General features: G+C 46.2%; 1 protein-coding gene across 2 annotated transcripts in view; it reads left to right on the top strand.

The window, feature by feature from the left end:
* The first annotated feature begins 237 nt into the window (after positions 1 to 237).
* Positions 238 to 12,542, top strand: part of SUPT20H (SPT20 homolog, SAGA complex component) — a 99,442-nt gene continuing 87,137 nt past the window's right edge. For both annotated transcript variants that reach the window (XM_073662562.1, XM_073662561.1), the window contains exon 1: positions 238 to 394. In XM_073662562.1, coding sequence (XP_073518663.1) covers positions 291 to 394 — 104 coding nt within the window. In that variant the 5' untranslated portion in view covers positions 238 to 290. The remainder of the gene's footprint in view (positions 395 to 12,542) is intronic.

Below are 12,542 nucleotides of genomic sequence, written 5' to 3'. Positions count from 1 at the left end.
TTAAAGAAATAATGTTTAGAAAACAGTAGTTGTGAAGCTTTTTTAACATTCATTTTAATTTTGTTGTGATAAAACCCTACAATTACTATAATTTATAGCAGAATAAAATGACAGAGAAACGATTAAAATCAGCAGCCTTATCTTGGTACAGCTCTTCAGTGACTGGTCAGCGGCTACGTACATGGAGGCACGTCACCATGTGCAGCGAGGGAGCTTTGTGTTGACTCCTTGTAAATAAAGCTATCAGCGTTTGAATAGTTCGCCGCAAGGCCTCTCGGGATATGTAGTCTATGCCGTGTATTGTCTGCTGTGCTGTTCCGCTTCTGCTTGGTAGATCGGGACATCACGGATCAGGAAATCGGGTGGGTTCAGAGTTTCTGCCCACTGTGGGAAGGTAAGCGGGCTTTTACCTTCTACAACCGGGTCGGTACCGCCTGTAATCGTATAAAGCCGCACAGATGGGCAGGAGACGGCCGGTCAGTGCTGTAGATTGGTTTCCTTTGGCCTCGGTAGTAATGGTGGCTTCATTCATCTTCTGCTATCGGGTGAGCAGGTCTAGCCCGGGGGGGAATTAACCCCGATTAACCCCTTAGCATCCAGCACAGGCTGGTAAAGCAGCTGTGTCCTCCCCGGCTCTGCTGTCTATTGCTGGGATCGGTGCAGATAGCTGGTGCCCATTGACTCCTATGGGGGGACGGCTCCTGTACAATTGTGCCAGGTGGTAATTTCATGGTTTTCCAGGACCAGGGACTGTGGCGGATAGAATTGTGACGCCCGCACCTGACTTTTACACGGTTTTCTAAAGCAAATTCTTACTTGGCTACTAAAATCACACAATGGCTCCCTGAGTGTGTGGTAACCTGTTAACCCCTGACTTTCTCCGTCTATCGGGGTGCAGACGTATGTCACAGTAAGGTCCCTTGGTTCTGAATTGTTGGCATTTTCTGGGACACCGGCTCATTCTATGATACAATCCGGAGGTCTCGCCGGCCTGGAGTTCTGTGCTTTTGGCGTATATTAAAAAATAAAACTCGTAAATGACAGATCAGAGCGCTCCTCAGGAGAGTGGGGGGAGACCGCTCATTGGGGGGGCGCAGGAGGCTTAAGCAATCCATTGACAAAGTCGTCCTGACTTTAGGAAACTTTCATAATTTTTTTTCCCTCCCCATCTTTCAAAAGCCATAACTTTTTTTTTTTTTTCCCGCATGAATCTAGGCGAATGAGAGATTGTTTAATTTATATTTTTTTTTCGGGAAGAATCGTAATTTTGAATGCCACCATTCATTTTATCATTCTGAAGATTGGGGAGGGGGGTAGATCCAAGTGGGGTGAAATGGTGGGAAAAAAAATGCAATTCTGCCTTTTTGTGGTTTTGTTTTTCCGGTGTTCATTGTGCGCTAATAACAATCTGATAACCTGATTCTCCAGGACAGTGCGATTACAGCGATATCTAACTTGTCCATTTTTATATATATCATCTAAATGAAAAGAAGAATCCTTTTTTTTTTTTTTTTTTTTTTTTTTTTAAAGAAATGTAGGTATTGGCAACAAACCAAACATCTATTTTTATTTTTATTATTTAGTATTTATAGCTTTTTTTATTATTATTTTTTGCATGAATATAGGCAAATAAGGGATTGTTTAATTTATATTTTTATCGGGTTTTCTGGCTATCTTATTATTTTTGCCTGACAGAATTAGTCCCTTTACTAATCTGCCCATGTGTACATGTACTTATCCTCTTCATTATTTTCTGCTTTCTGGACCCCATGTAAATTGTTCCTGTTGTTGGTGTTACAGGAGTCCTTTTGGATTTTTTTGCAGGGTGATTGTTTTATCTCAGTTTCAGCCACACAATGGGGTCCCTGGAATTCACGCCTCGGGTCTTGATGAATGCAGTTCATATGCAGATGTCCTCTCTCTGCCCGCTTACAGTTGTGATTAGAGGCTTGGGTTGTGTGTAGCATTTGTTTCCTGTTGCATCACATCACAATACAATCTTGTTACCTTGTCTCTTATTTTCAAAACTTTGCATCTCTAGAGCAGGAATGTCAAACTCTAAGGCTATGTGCCCACGATGCAGAAATGCTCCGGATTTTTTACTGAGCGTTTCTGCATCTCCCTGGCAGAAAAAACGCATGCGGATTGTACATGCGCATTGTACATGCGTTTTCCTGCCAGGGACTTACTGACGTGAAGCGTTCTTCACATGCATTTCCGCATGCGGGTTGACAAGCGCTTTCCTGGCGATTTTAGCATCACTTGGAAAGTGCTTGACAACTTGGTCACACTATATAAATCCATGCAAGCGGCATGGATTTATATACTGTGACCCCAAAGAATGGTTAAAAATAAAAAAAATGAATCTATACTTACCTTCTGATGGCCCCCGGTGTCTTTATTCGATCCGTCACATGACTAAATGACGTCACCGCAGGTCCTTTTAGTCTACCGCGAGCTGCCAGCAAGCCAAGACGCATCACTAAGGACACCGGGGGCCATCAGAAGGTAAGTATAATTAATTATTTTTTATTTTATTCTCTTTTTTTTTTTTCTTTTTTTTTTTTTTTTATACGGGTTCTATGGTACCCGGGTCCAGAGGAGAGTCTCCTGTCCTCCAGACCCAGGCACCATCCGCACATTGAAATGCATGGAATCCGCATGTACAGATCTAGTGATGTGGATAGCCGCGCTTCCGCAAAATAATTGATAGTGCTGCAGATTTTTCCGCAGCATGTGCACAGCACATGCTGATTATCATTGGGGAACATGGCAGACCTTCTACCAAGTATTTTTTAAGCATTTCTGCAGCGGAATTGCGAAACACATAGTGGGCACACAGCCTAATACACAGAGGGCCAAAACGAAAAGCTTGGACAAAGTCGCCTGCCAACCTTGATATCTATTAAAAACATGTCTACGATTGACTAACTTTTTCATCAAATATAACGATGAACATTTTCATATGGAAACAAAGTTAAAGGGGTTGTCCCACAAACAATTTACTGAATAGATCTTAGAATAAAATTTTGGAATAATACACTACTCAAAAAAATAAAGGGAACACTTAAACAACAGAATATAACTCCAAGTAAATCAAACTTCTGTGAAATCAAACTGTCCACTTAGGAAGCAACACTGATTGACAATCAATTTCACATGCTGTTGTGCAAATGGAATAGACAATAGATGGAAATTATTGGCAATTATCAAGACACCCTCAATAAAGGAGTGTTTCTGCAGGTGGGCACCACAGACCACATCTCAATACCAATGCTTTCTGGCTGATGTTTTGGTCACTTTTGAATGTTGGTTGTGCTTTCACACTCCTGGTAGCATGAGACGGACTCTACAACCCACAGAAGTTGTTCAGGTAGTGCAGCTCATCCAGGATGGCACATCAATGCGAGCTGTGGCCAGAAGGTTTGCTGTGTCTGTCGGCATAGTGTCCAGAGGCTGGAGGCGCTACGAGGAGACAGACCAGTACACCAGGAGATGTGAAGGGGGCCGTAGGAGGGAAACAACCCAGCAGGAGGACCGCTACCTCCGCCTTTCTGCAAGGTGGAACTGGAGGAGCACTGCCAGAGCCCTGCAAAATAAGCAGGACACAAATGTGTATGTGTCTGCACAAAATGTTAGAAACCGACTCCGTGAGGGTGGTATGAGGGCCTGACGTCCACAGATGGGGGTTGTGCTCACAGCCCAACACCGTGCAGAATGCTTGGCATTTGCCACAGAACACCAGGATTGGCAAAGTCGCCACTGACGCCCTGTGCTCTTCACAGATGACAGCAGGTTCACACTGAGCTCATGTGACAGAGTCTGGAGACGCCGTGGAGAGCGATCTGCTGCCTGCAACATCCTTCAGCATGACCGGTTTGGCAGTGGGTCAGTAATGGTGTGGGGTGGCATTTCTTTGGAGGGCCGCACAGCCCTCCATATGCTCGCCAAACGTAGCCTGACTGCCATTAAGTACCGAGATGAGATCCTCAGACCCCTTGTGAGACCATATGCTGGTGCTTTTGGCCCTGGGTTCCTCCTAATGCAGGACAATGCCAGACCTCATGTGGATGGAGTGTGTCAGCAGTTCCAGCAAGATGAAGGCATTGAAGCTATGGACTGACCCGCCCGTTCCCCAGACCTGAATCCCCAGATCATTTTACCTACAGAGGCTTTTTAATTCTATAGGTTACTGATCGTTGCCTAGGTTACCAGCCTTCTGCAGTCTATCAGCGGTGGTCGGTCTCGTAGGCAGTGAGTGCAGCACTTGCAGGTGCTGTTGTGAAGGATCTGGCCGGGTTTAGTGCTCCTGCGTGGGCAAGCGTCTTAACTATGCTTCAGGCCCAAATTATTAACTCTAGGAGCACACCATCCCCAGCAAGCAGGAAAGCTGGAGGATGCACTCCTGAAGAGTGATCTTTAGGACAACCCTTTTAGTAATGTATGTTCAGCGTCCTGTTATATCGATTTTTCCATCAATTTAATCGGTGGACAAAACAACCTGAGACAGTAATCAGATGACCTTTTTTTTGTTAGCCACTTATCTCCCAGCATGCTTAACTGGAGGATGCTGGAGCTGTTTTCATGTTGTGTCAAAGGCCGGTTTAAAGGGCATTTCCTAATTGGCTTCATTCCCAGGATGAGCATTTGATGAATTTTTGATGTTGTATATTTTTTTTGCACCTATTAGGTTACTTGCTTTTTTTTAATCACGTTTTTGTCTCTTTTTGATATGTCATGTTTTAAATAAAGTTGCTTTGTTTTTGATACTTACTTACTTACTGGTATTTGGCTCTGACAACTTTTTAATACAGTCATGTTCGGATTACATGAGTTTTTGGTGCATATCCACTGTGGAAACGTACTAAAAACACACATGCGTATTTTACCTATGGGATTTTTGCATCTAATAAAAATTCTTTGGGGGAAATCCACACACAAAACTCTACGGACGTATAAATCATCATGAGATCGGAACGCAGTGCACAGACTGGCCGGCGGCTCCCAAACATGATGGCTACATGTGTTTCTATGCAGCTGTCACGTTTGGGTCAGGAGAGACGCCGGCCAGTCCGTGCATTGCGTACCGATCTCGCTATGATTTATACTTCCGTCCGACTCTGCCCATATACGGAGTTGTTTTCTTTTATTGAAATCCTGTCTGTGATGAATATGAGACTGCTGAAATGTCACTAGTGTAGAACAGCAACTCTATTAGGCAACCTGTTCACACTGCACTATCTTCTAAAGGGGTTGTCCGGGACTTTTGTATTGATGGCCTGTTTTTAGGATCGGTCATCGATCAGTGGAGGTGCGACACCGATTGGCTTGTGGCGGCCTGATGTGCGGAGCTGCACAGCACTGCTCCGTCAACAAAATAGTGCCCGCGACCGGGTACTACATGTCATCCCCTATTCACATCTATATGGAAGACATGGGATCATTCGGTAGTTACTGGCTGCCATAACAATGCCATTGGTGTCCCATTTCCAATTTCTTAAATTCCGCTGTCACAATTTCCATCTAGGCGGTTAAGCTGCAGTGATCAGAGCAGTTAGACTAAAGAGACAGCTGTATACCACACACAATATCTTTGCCGAACAGAAAAGCTCAACTTCGGGCGCTGGTACCGGCCCTGGGATCATTGTATGTATTGAAAACGTCTGTTAATAGGTCAGTCAGTCCTATTAGCCGGTGCATCTAATCTAGATGATTTATGAATGGTTGACTAAAGGAAGCAGAGGCAATTATGCTTTGCCTATGACTTTGTTGGTCAGTTTGGTCTTTGCTTGGCTAGTTACCGTGAGGAAAATAAGTATTTGATACACTGTTGATTTTGCAAATTTTCCCACCTACAAAGGATGAAGAGGTCTGTAATTTTTATAGTAGGTACTCTTCACCTGTGAGAGACAGAATCCAGAAAATCACATTGTATGATTATTACATAATTAAATTGCATTTTATTGCATGAAATAAGTATTTGATCACCTACCAACCAGCAAGAATTCTGGCTCTCACAGACCTGTTAGTTTTTATTAAGAAGCCCTCCTACTCTGCACTCATTACCTGTATTAATTGCACCTGTTTGAACACGTTACCTGTATAAAAGACACCTGTCCACACAAGCAATCACACTCCAATCTCTCCACTATGGCCAAGACCAAAGAGCTGTATAAGGACACCAGGGACAAAGTTGTAGACCTGAACAAGGCTGGGATGGGCTACAGGACAACAGTCAAGCAGCTTGGTGAGAAGGCAACAACTAATGGCACAATTATTAGAAAATGGAAAAAAACACAAGATGACTGTCGATGTATCTTGGTCTGGGGCTGCATGCAAGATCTCGCCTCGTGGGGTAAGGATGATTGAGAGAGGTCAGGAATCAGCCCAGAACTACACAGGAGGACCTGGTCAATGACCTGAAGAAAGCTGGAACCACAGTCTTCAACATTACCGTTAGTAACATACTACGCTATCATGAATTAATATCTTGCCAGGCACGCAAGGTCCCCCTGCTCACAGCAGCACGTGTCCAGGCCCGTTTGAAGTTTGCTAATGACCATCTGGATGATCCAGAGGAGGCATGGGAGAAAGTCATGTGGTCAGATAAGACCAAAATAGAACTTTTTGGTATCAACTCCACTCATGTTTCGAGGAAGACAAAGGATGAGTACAACCCCAAAAACACAGTCCCAACCATGAAGCATTGTAACATCATACTCTGGGGGTGCTTTTCTGCAAGGGCGACTGGAGACGACTGCACCATATTGAGGGGGGGATGGATGGGGTTATGTATTGCAAGATTTTGGTCAACAACCTCCTTCAATGCTCTTACTGAGGGAAGATGTGTCGTGGTTGGGTCTTCCAGCATTAGAATGGCCCGAAACACACAGCCAGGGCAACTAAGTAGTGGCTCCGAAAGAAGCATTTCATGATCCTGGAGTGGCCTAGCCATCCTCCAGACCTGAACCCAATAGAAAATCTTTGGAGGGAGGTGAAACTCCATGTTGCCCAGCGACAGCCCCGAAACCTGAAAGAAACAAAGGATTCTGTACCAAATATTAAGTTCTGTTTTCCTATTGTATCCAGGGCTATTGAGTCAGTAAGCCAAACCTCTGACTCATCAATTTCCATGACACCCACTCCATGACTCCGACTCCCTCATACACGGCTCATGTTTAAGTGATAAATTTACTGTAGCACAGATTGATCTCAGCTAAAAGTCTAGACCCTTAGATCAGGAATAGGACATTTCATAACTCTCCCAAATTCTTATGAAAAAATATTCCCCACAAACTGCATTGTACTACTGTACCCAATTTATTATATATTTTAGGAGTCGGAGTTGGTCCATTTTATACCGACTCCACCAAAATGTACACCGACTCCGACTCCACAGCCCTAATTGTATCAAATATTTATTTCATGCAATAAAATTGACATTAATTAAAAATCATACAATGTGATGTTCTGAATTTTTTTTTTCAGATTCTGTCTCACAGGTGAAGTGTACCTACGATAAAAATTACTGACCTCTCCATTCTTTGTAGGGGGGAAAACTTGCAAAATCGGCAGTGTATCATATACTTATTTTCCCTACTGTAGTTGGCATAGCTGCATAACTACACTGCTCAAAAAAAATAAAGGGAACACTCAAATAACACATCCTAGATCTGAATGAATGAAATATTCTCACTGAATACTTTGTTCTGTATGAAGTTGAATGTGCTGACAACAAAATCACACAAAAATCATCAATGGAAATCAAATTTATTAACCAATGGAGGCCTGGATTTGGAGTCACCCCCAAAATGAAAGTGGGAAAAACACACTACAGGCTGATCGAACTTTGATTTAATGTCCTTTAAAACAAGTCAAAATGAGGCTCAGTATTGTGTGTGGCCTCCACGTGCCTGTATGACCTCCCTACAACGCCTGGGCATGCTCCTGATGAGGTTGCGGATGGTCTCCTGTGGGATCTCCTCCCAGACCTGGACTAAAGCATCCGCCAACTCCTGGACAGTCTGTGGTGCAACGTGACGTTGGTGGATGGAGCGAGACATGATGTCCCAGATGTGCTCAATCGGATTCAGGTCTGGGGAACGGGCGGGTCAGTCCATAGCTTCAATGTCTTTATCCTGCAGGAACTGCTGACACACTCCATCCACATGAGGTCTGGCATTAGGAGGAACCCAGGGCCACCAGCACCAGCATAAGGTCTCACAAGGGGTCTGAGGATCTCATCTCGGTACCTAATGGCAGTCAGGCTACATTTGGCGAGCATATGGAGGGCTGTGCGGCCCTCCAAAGAAATGCCACCCCACACCATTACTGACCCACTGCCAAACCGGTCATGCTGAAGGATGTTGCAGGCAGCAGATCGCTCTCCACGGCGTCTCCAGACTCTGTCACATGAGCTCAGTGTGAACCTGCTTTCATCTGTGAAGAGCACAGGGCGCCAGTGGCAACTTTGCCAATCCTGGTGTTCTGTGGCAAATGCCAAGTGTCCTGCACGGTGTTGGGCTGTGAGCACAACCCCCATCTGTGGACGTCAGGCCCTCATACCACCCTCATGGAGTCGGTTTTTAACCGTTTGTGCAGACACATGCACATTTGTGGCCTGCTGGAGGTCATTTTGCAGGGCTCTGGCAGTTCTCCTCCTGTTCCTCCTTGCACAAAAGCGGAGGTAGCGGTCCTGCTGCTGGGTTGTTGTCCTCCTACGGCCCCCTCCAAGTCTCCCGGTGTACTGGCCTGGCTCCTGGTAGCGCCTCCAGCCTCTGGACACTACACTGACAGACACAGCAAACCTTCTTGCCACAGCTCGCATTGATGTGCCATCCTGGATGAGCTGCACTACCTGAGCAACTTCTGTGGCTTTTAGAGTCCGTCTCATGATACCACGAGTGTGAAAGCACAACCAACATTAAAAAGTGACCAAAACATCAGCCAGAAAGCATTGGTACTGAGATGTGGTCTGTGGTCCCCACCTGCAGAACTACTCCTTTATTGAGGGTGTCTTGATAATTGCCAATAATTTCCATCTATTGTCTATTCCATTTGCACAACAGCATGTGAAATTGATTGTCAATCAGTGTTGCTTCCTAAGTGGACAATTTGATTTCACAGAAGTTTGATTTACTTGGAGTTATATTCTGTTGTTTAAGTGTTCCCTTTATTTTTTTGAGCAGTGTATATCAAGGCATTGGAGAGTTGTCCTAATTTGGAAAGGTCTCTCATCTTGCAGCTGGTTGGCTGGTTCCCCTAAGCCACACGTGTCAAACTCTGGCCTCTGAGCTAAATTTGGCCCGCATGGTGATATTTGGCCCGCAACACTGGTACAGCACACCACCCCCTTCTTTCCTCCAGCAATTTACCTTCAACTGTTTCTGAATCCTGAGCGGAGCAGCGGGAGCCCGGTTAGATTTTTTTTTTTATTATTATTATTATTTTTTTTTTTTTTTTAATGTGGGTCCATTATATTGTATGGAGGATTATGTCGGGCACATTATACTGTATGGAGGACTATGTGGGCCGATTATACTATATAGAGGACTATGTAGGGCCATTATACTGTACTAGCTGTTCTATGCCCGAATGGTGAGCATTTTTTATTGGTCTATGCTGCCCCCCATCCTGGTTTATGCTGCCCCCCATCCTGGTTTATGCTGCCCCCCATCCTGGTTTATGCTGCCCCCCATCCTGGTTTATGCTGCCCCCCATCCTGGTTTATGCTGCCCCCCATCCTGGTCTATGCTGCCCCCCCCATCCTGGTATTTGCTTCCACATCCTGATCCTTCCTCCTGGTATTTGCTCCCCCATCCTCTTATTTAAGCCCCCACCCTGGTCCCCTATCCATTGTTATGTGCAGCCCCTGTACATTATGTGCTCCTCCATCCATCCATCCATCCAATAAAAAAAAAAACACCTTTCCATTACTCCCCTGCAGCGTGTCGCCTGTGTTATTTTACTAAAATGGAGCCGGAATCAGCGCCTGCGTAGCGCGATATCCAGCTCCATTTTAGTGAAGACACATTTGCAGAGTGTATTCAACACAATGGCGCCGGAGTACGCGTGTACGCATATCGCGTTGCCCGACGCCATTTTGTTGAAGAGACACTGCAAATGTGTCTTCACTAAAATGGCACAGGATAGTGCGCTATGCACATGCGTCGATCCGACGCCACACTCCTCCCCTGGCCTCCTGCCCGAACAAAGGCGCCGCAGCAACACTTCTCCTGGTCAGGTATGTGCTTATGGTGCCGGAGATCGCAGTCTTTAGAGGCTTCAGACAGACGGACACCCCTGGTTATATTGTAGATGGAGGACTATGTGGGGCCATTATTCTGTATGGAGGACTATGTGGGGCCCTGTTATTCTGTATGGAGGGCTATGTGGGGCCCTGTTATTCTATATGGAGGGCTATGTGGGGCCCTGTTATTCTGTATGGAGGGCTATGTGGGGCCCTGTTATTCTGTATGGAGGGCTATGTGGGGCCCTGTTATTCTGTATGGAGGGCTATGTGGGGCCCTGTTATTCTGTATGGAGGGCTATGTGGGGCCCTGTTATTCTGTATGGAGGGCTATGTGGGGCCCTGTTATTCTGTATGGAGGGCTATGGAGGGCTATGTGGGGCCCTGTTATTCTGTATGGAGGGCTATGTGGGGCCCTGTTATTCTGTATGGAGGGCTATGTGGGGCCATTATTCTGTATGGAGGACTATGTGGGGCCCTGTTATTCTGTATGGAGGGCTATGTGGGGCCCTGTTATTCTGTATGGAGGGCTATGTGGGGCCCTGTTATTCTGTATGGAGGGCTATGTGGGGCCCTGTTATTCTGTATGGAGGGCTATGTGGGGCCCTGTTATTCTGTATGGAGGGCTATGTGGGGCCCTGTTATTCTGTATGGAGGGCTATGTGGGGCCCTGTTATTCTGTATGGAGGGCTATGTGGGGCCCTGTTATTCTGTATGGAGGGCTATGTGGGGCCCTGTTATTCTGTATGGAGGGCTATGTGGGGCCCTGTTATTCTGTATGGAGGGCTATGTGGGGCCCTGTTATTCTGTATGGAGGGCTATGTGGGGCCCTGTTATTCTGTATGGAGGGCTATGTGGGGCCCTGTTATTCTGTATGAAGGGCTATGTGGGGTCCTGTTATTCTGTATGGAGGGCTATGTGGGGCCCTGTTATTCTGTATGGAGGGCTATGTGGGGCCCTGTTATTCTGTATGGAGGGCTATGTGGGGCCCTGTTATTCTGTATGGAGGGCTATGTGGGGCCCTGTTATTCTGTATGGAGGGCTGTGTGGGGCCCTGTTATTCTGTATGGAGGGCTATGTGGGGCCCTGTTATTCTGTATGGAGGGCTATGTGGGGCCCTGTTATTCTGTATGGAGGGCTATGTGGGGCCCTGTTATTCTGTATGGAGGGCTATGTGGGGCCCTGTTATTCTGTATGGAGGGCTATGTGGGGCCCTGTTATTCTGTATGGAGGGCTATGTGGGGCCCTGTTATTCTGTATGGAGGGCTATGTGGGGCCCTGTTATTCTGTATGGAGGGCTATGTGGGGCCCTGTTATTCTGTATGGAGGGCTATGTGGGGCCCTGTTATTCTGTATGGAGGGCTATGTGGGGCCCTGTTATTCTGTATGGAGGGCTATGTGGGGCCCTGTTATTCTGTATGGAGGGCTATGGAGGGCTATGTGGGGCCCTGTTATTCTGTATGGAGGGCTATGTGGGGCCCTGTTATTCTGTATGGAGGGCTATGTGGGGCCCTGTTATTCTGTATGGAGGGCTATGTGGGGCCCTGTTATTCTGTATGGAGGGCTATGTGGGGCCCTGTTATTCTGTATGGAGGGCTATGTGGGGCCCTGTTATTCTGTATGGAGGGCTATGTGGGGCCCTGTTATTCTGTATGAAGGGCTATGTGGGGTCCTGTTATTCTGTATGGAGGGCTATGTGGGGCCCTGTTATTCTGTATGGAGGGCTATGTGGGGCCCTGTTATTCTGTATGGAGGGCTATGTGGGGCCCTGTTATTCTGTATGGAGGGCTATGTGGGGCCCTGTTATTCTGTATGGAGGGCTGTGTGGGGCCCTGTTATTCTGTATGGAGGGCTATGTGGGGCCCTGTTATTCTGTATGGAGGGCTATGTGGGGCCCTGTTATTCTGTATGGAGGGCTATGTGGGGCCCTGTTATTCTGTATGGAGGGCTATGTGGGGCCCTGTTATTCTGTATGGAGGGCTATGTGGGGCCCTGTTATTCTGTATGGAGGGCTATGTGGGGCCCTGTTATTCTGTATGGAGGGCTATGTGGGGCCCTGTTATTCTGTATGGAGGGCTATGTGGGGCCCTGTTATTCTGTATGGAGGGCTATGTGGGGCCCTGTTATTCTGTATGGAGTAATAAGGAAAAAACGTCCTCAATTGTAGACGACTTTTTTTTTTTTTTCTAAATATCAAGGTTGGCCAGCAAGTTTGTCCAAGATTTTTAACTTACCAACACAGCTTCTATTGATCTGTTCTTTTCTGATTAACTCAAAACTTAATGCTACAACA

The sequence above is a fragment of the Phyllobates terribilis genome, unplaced genomic scaffold (assembly GCF_046119375.1).
Source record: "Phyllobates terribilis strain yellow unplaced genomic scaffold, ASM4611937v1 Scaffold_2__4_contigs__length_985480577, whole genome shotgun sequence".
Classification (NCBI taxonomy): Eukaryota; Metazoa; Chordata; class Amphibia; order Anura; family Dendrobatidae; genus Phyllobates; species Phyllobates terribilis.
The sequence above is the reverse complement of the archived record's forward strand: the minus strand, read 5'-3'. Positions and strand labels throughout refer to the sequence as shown.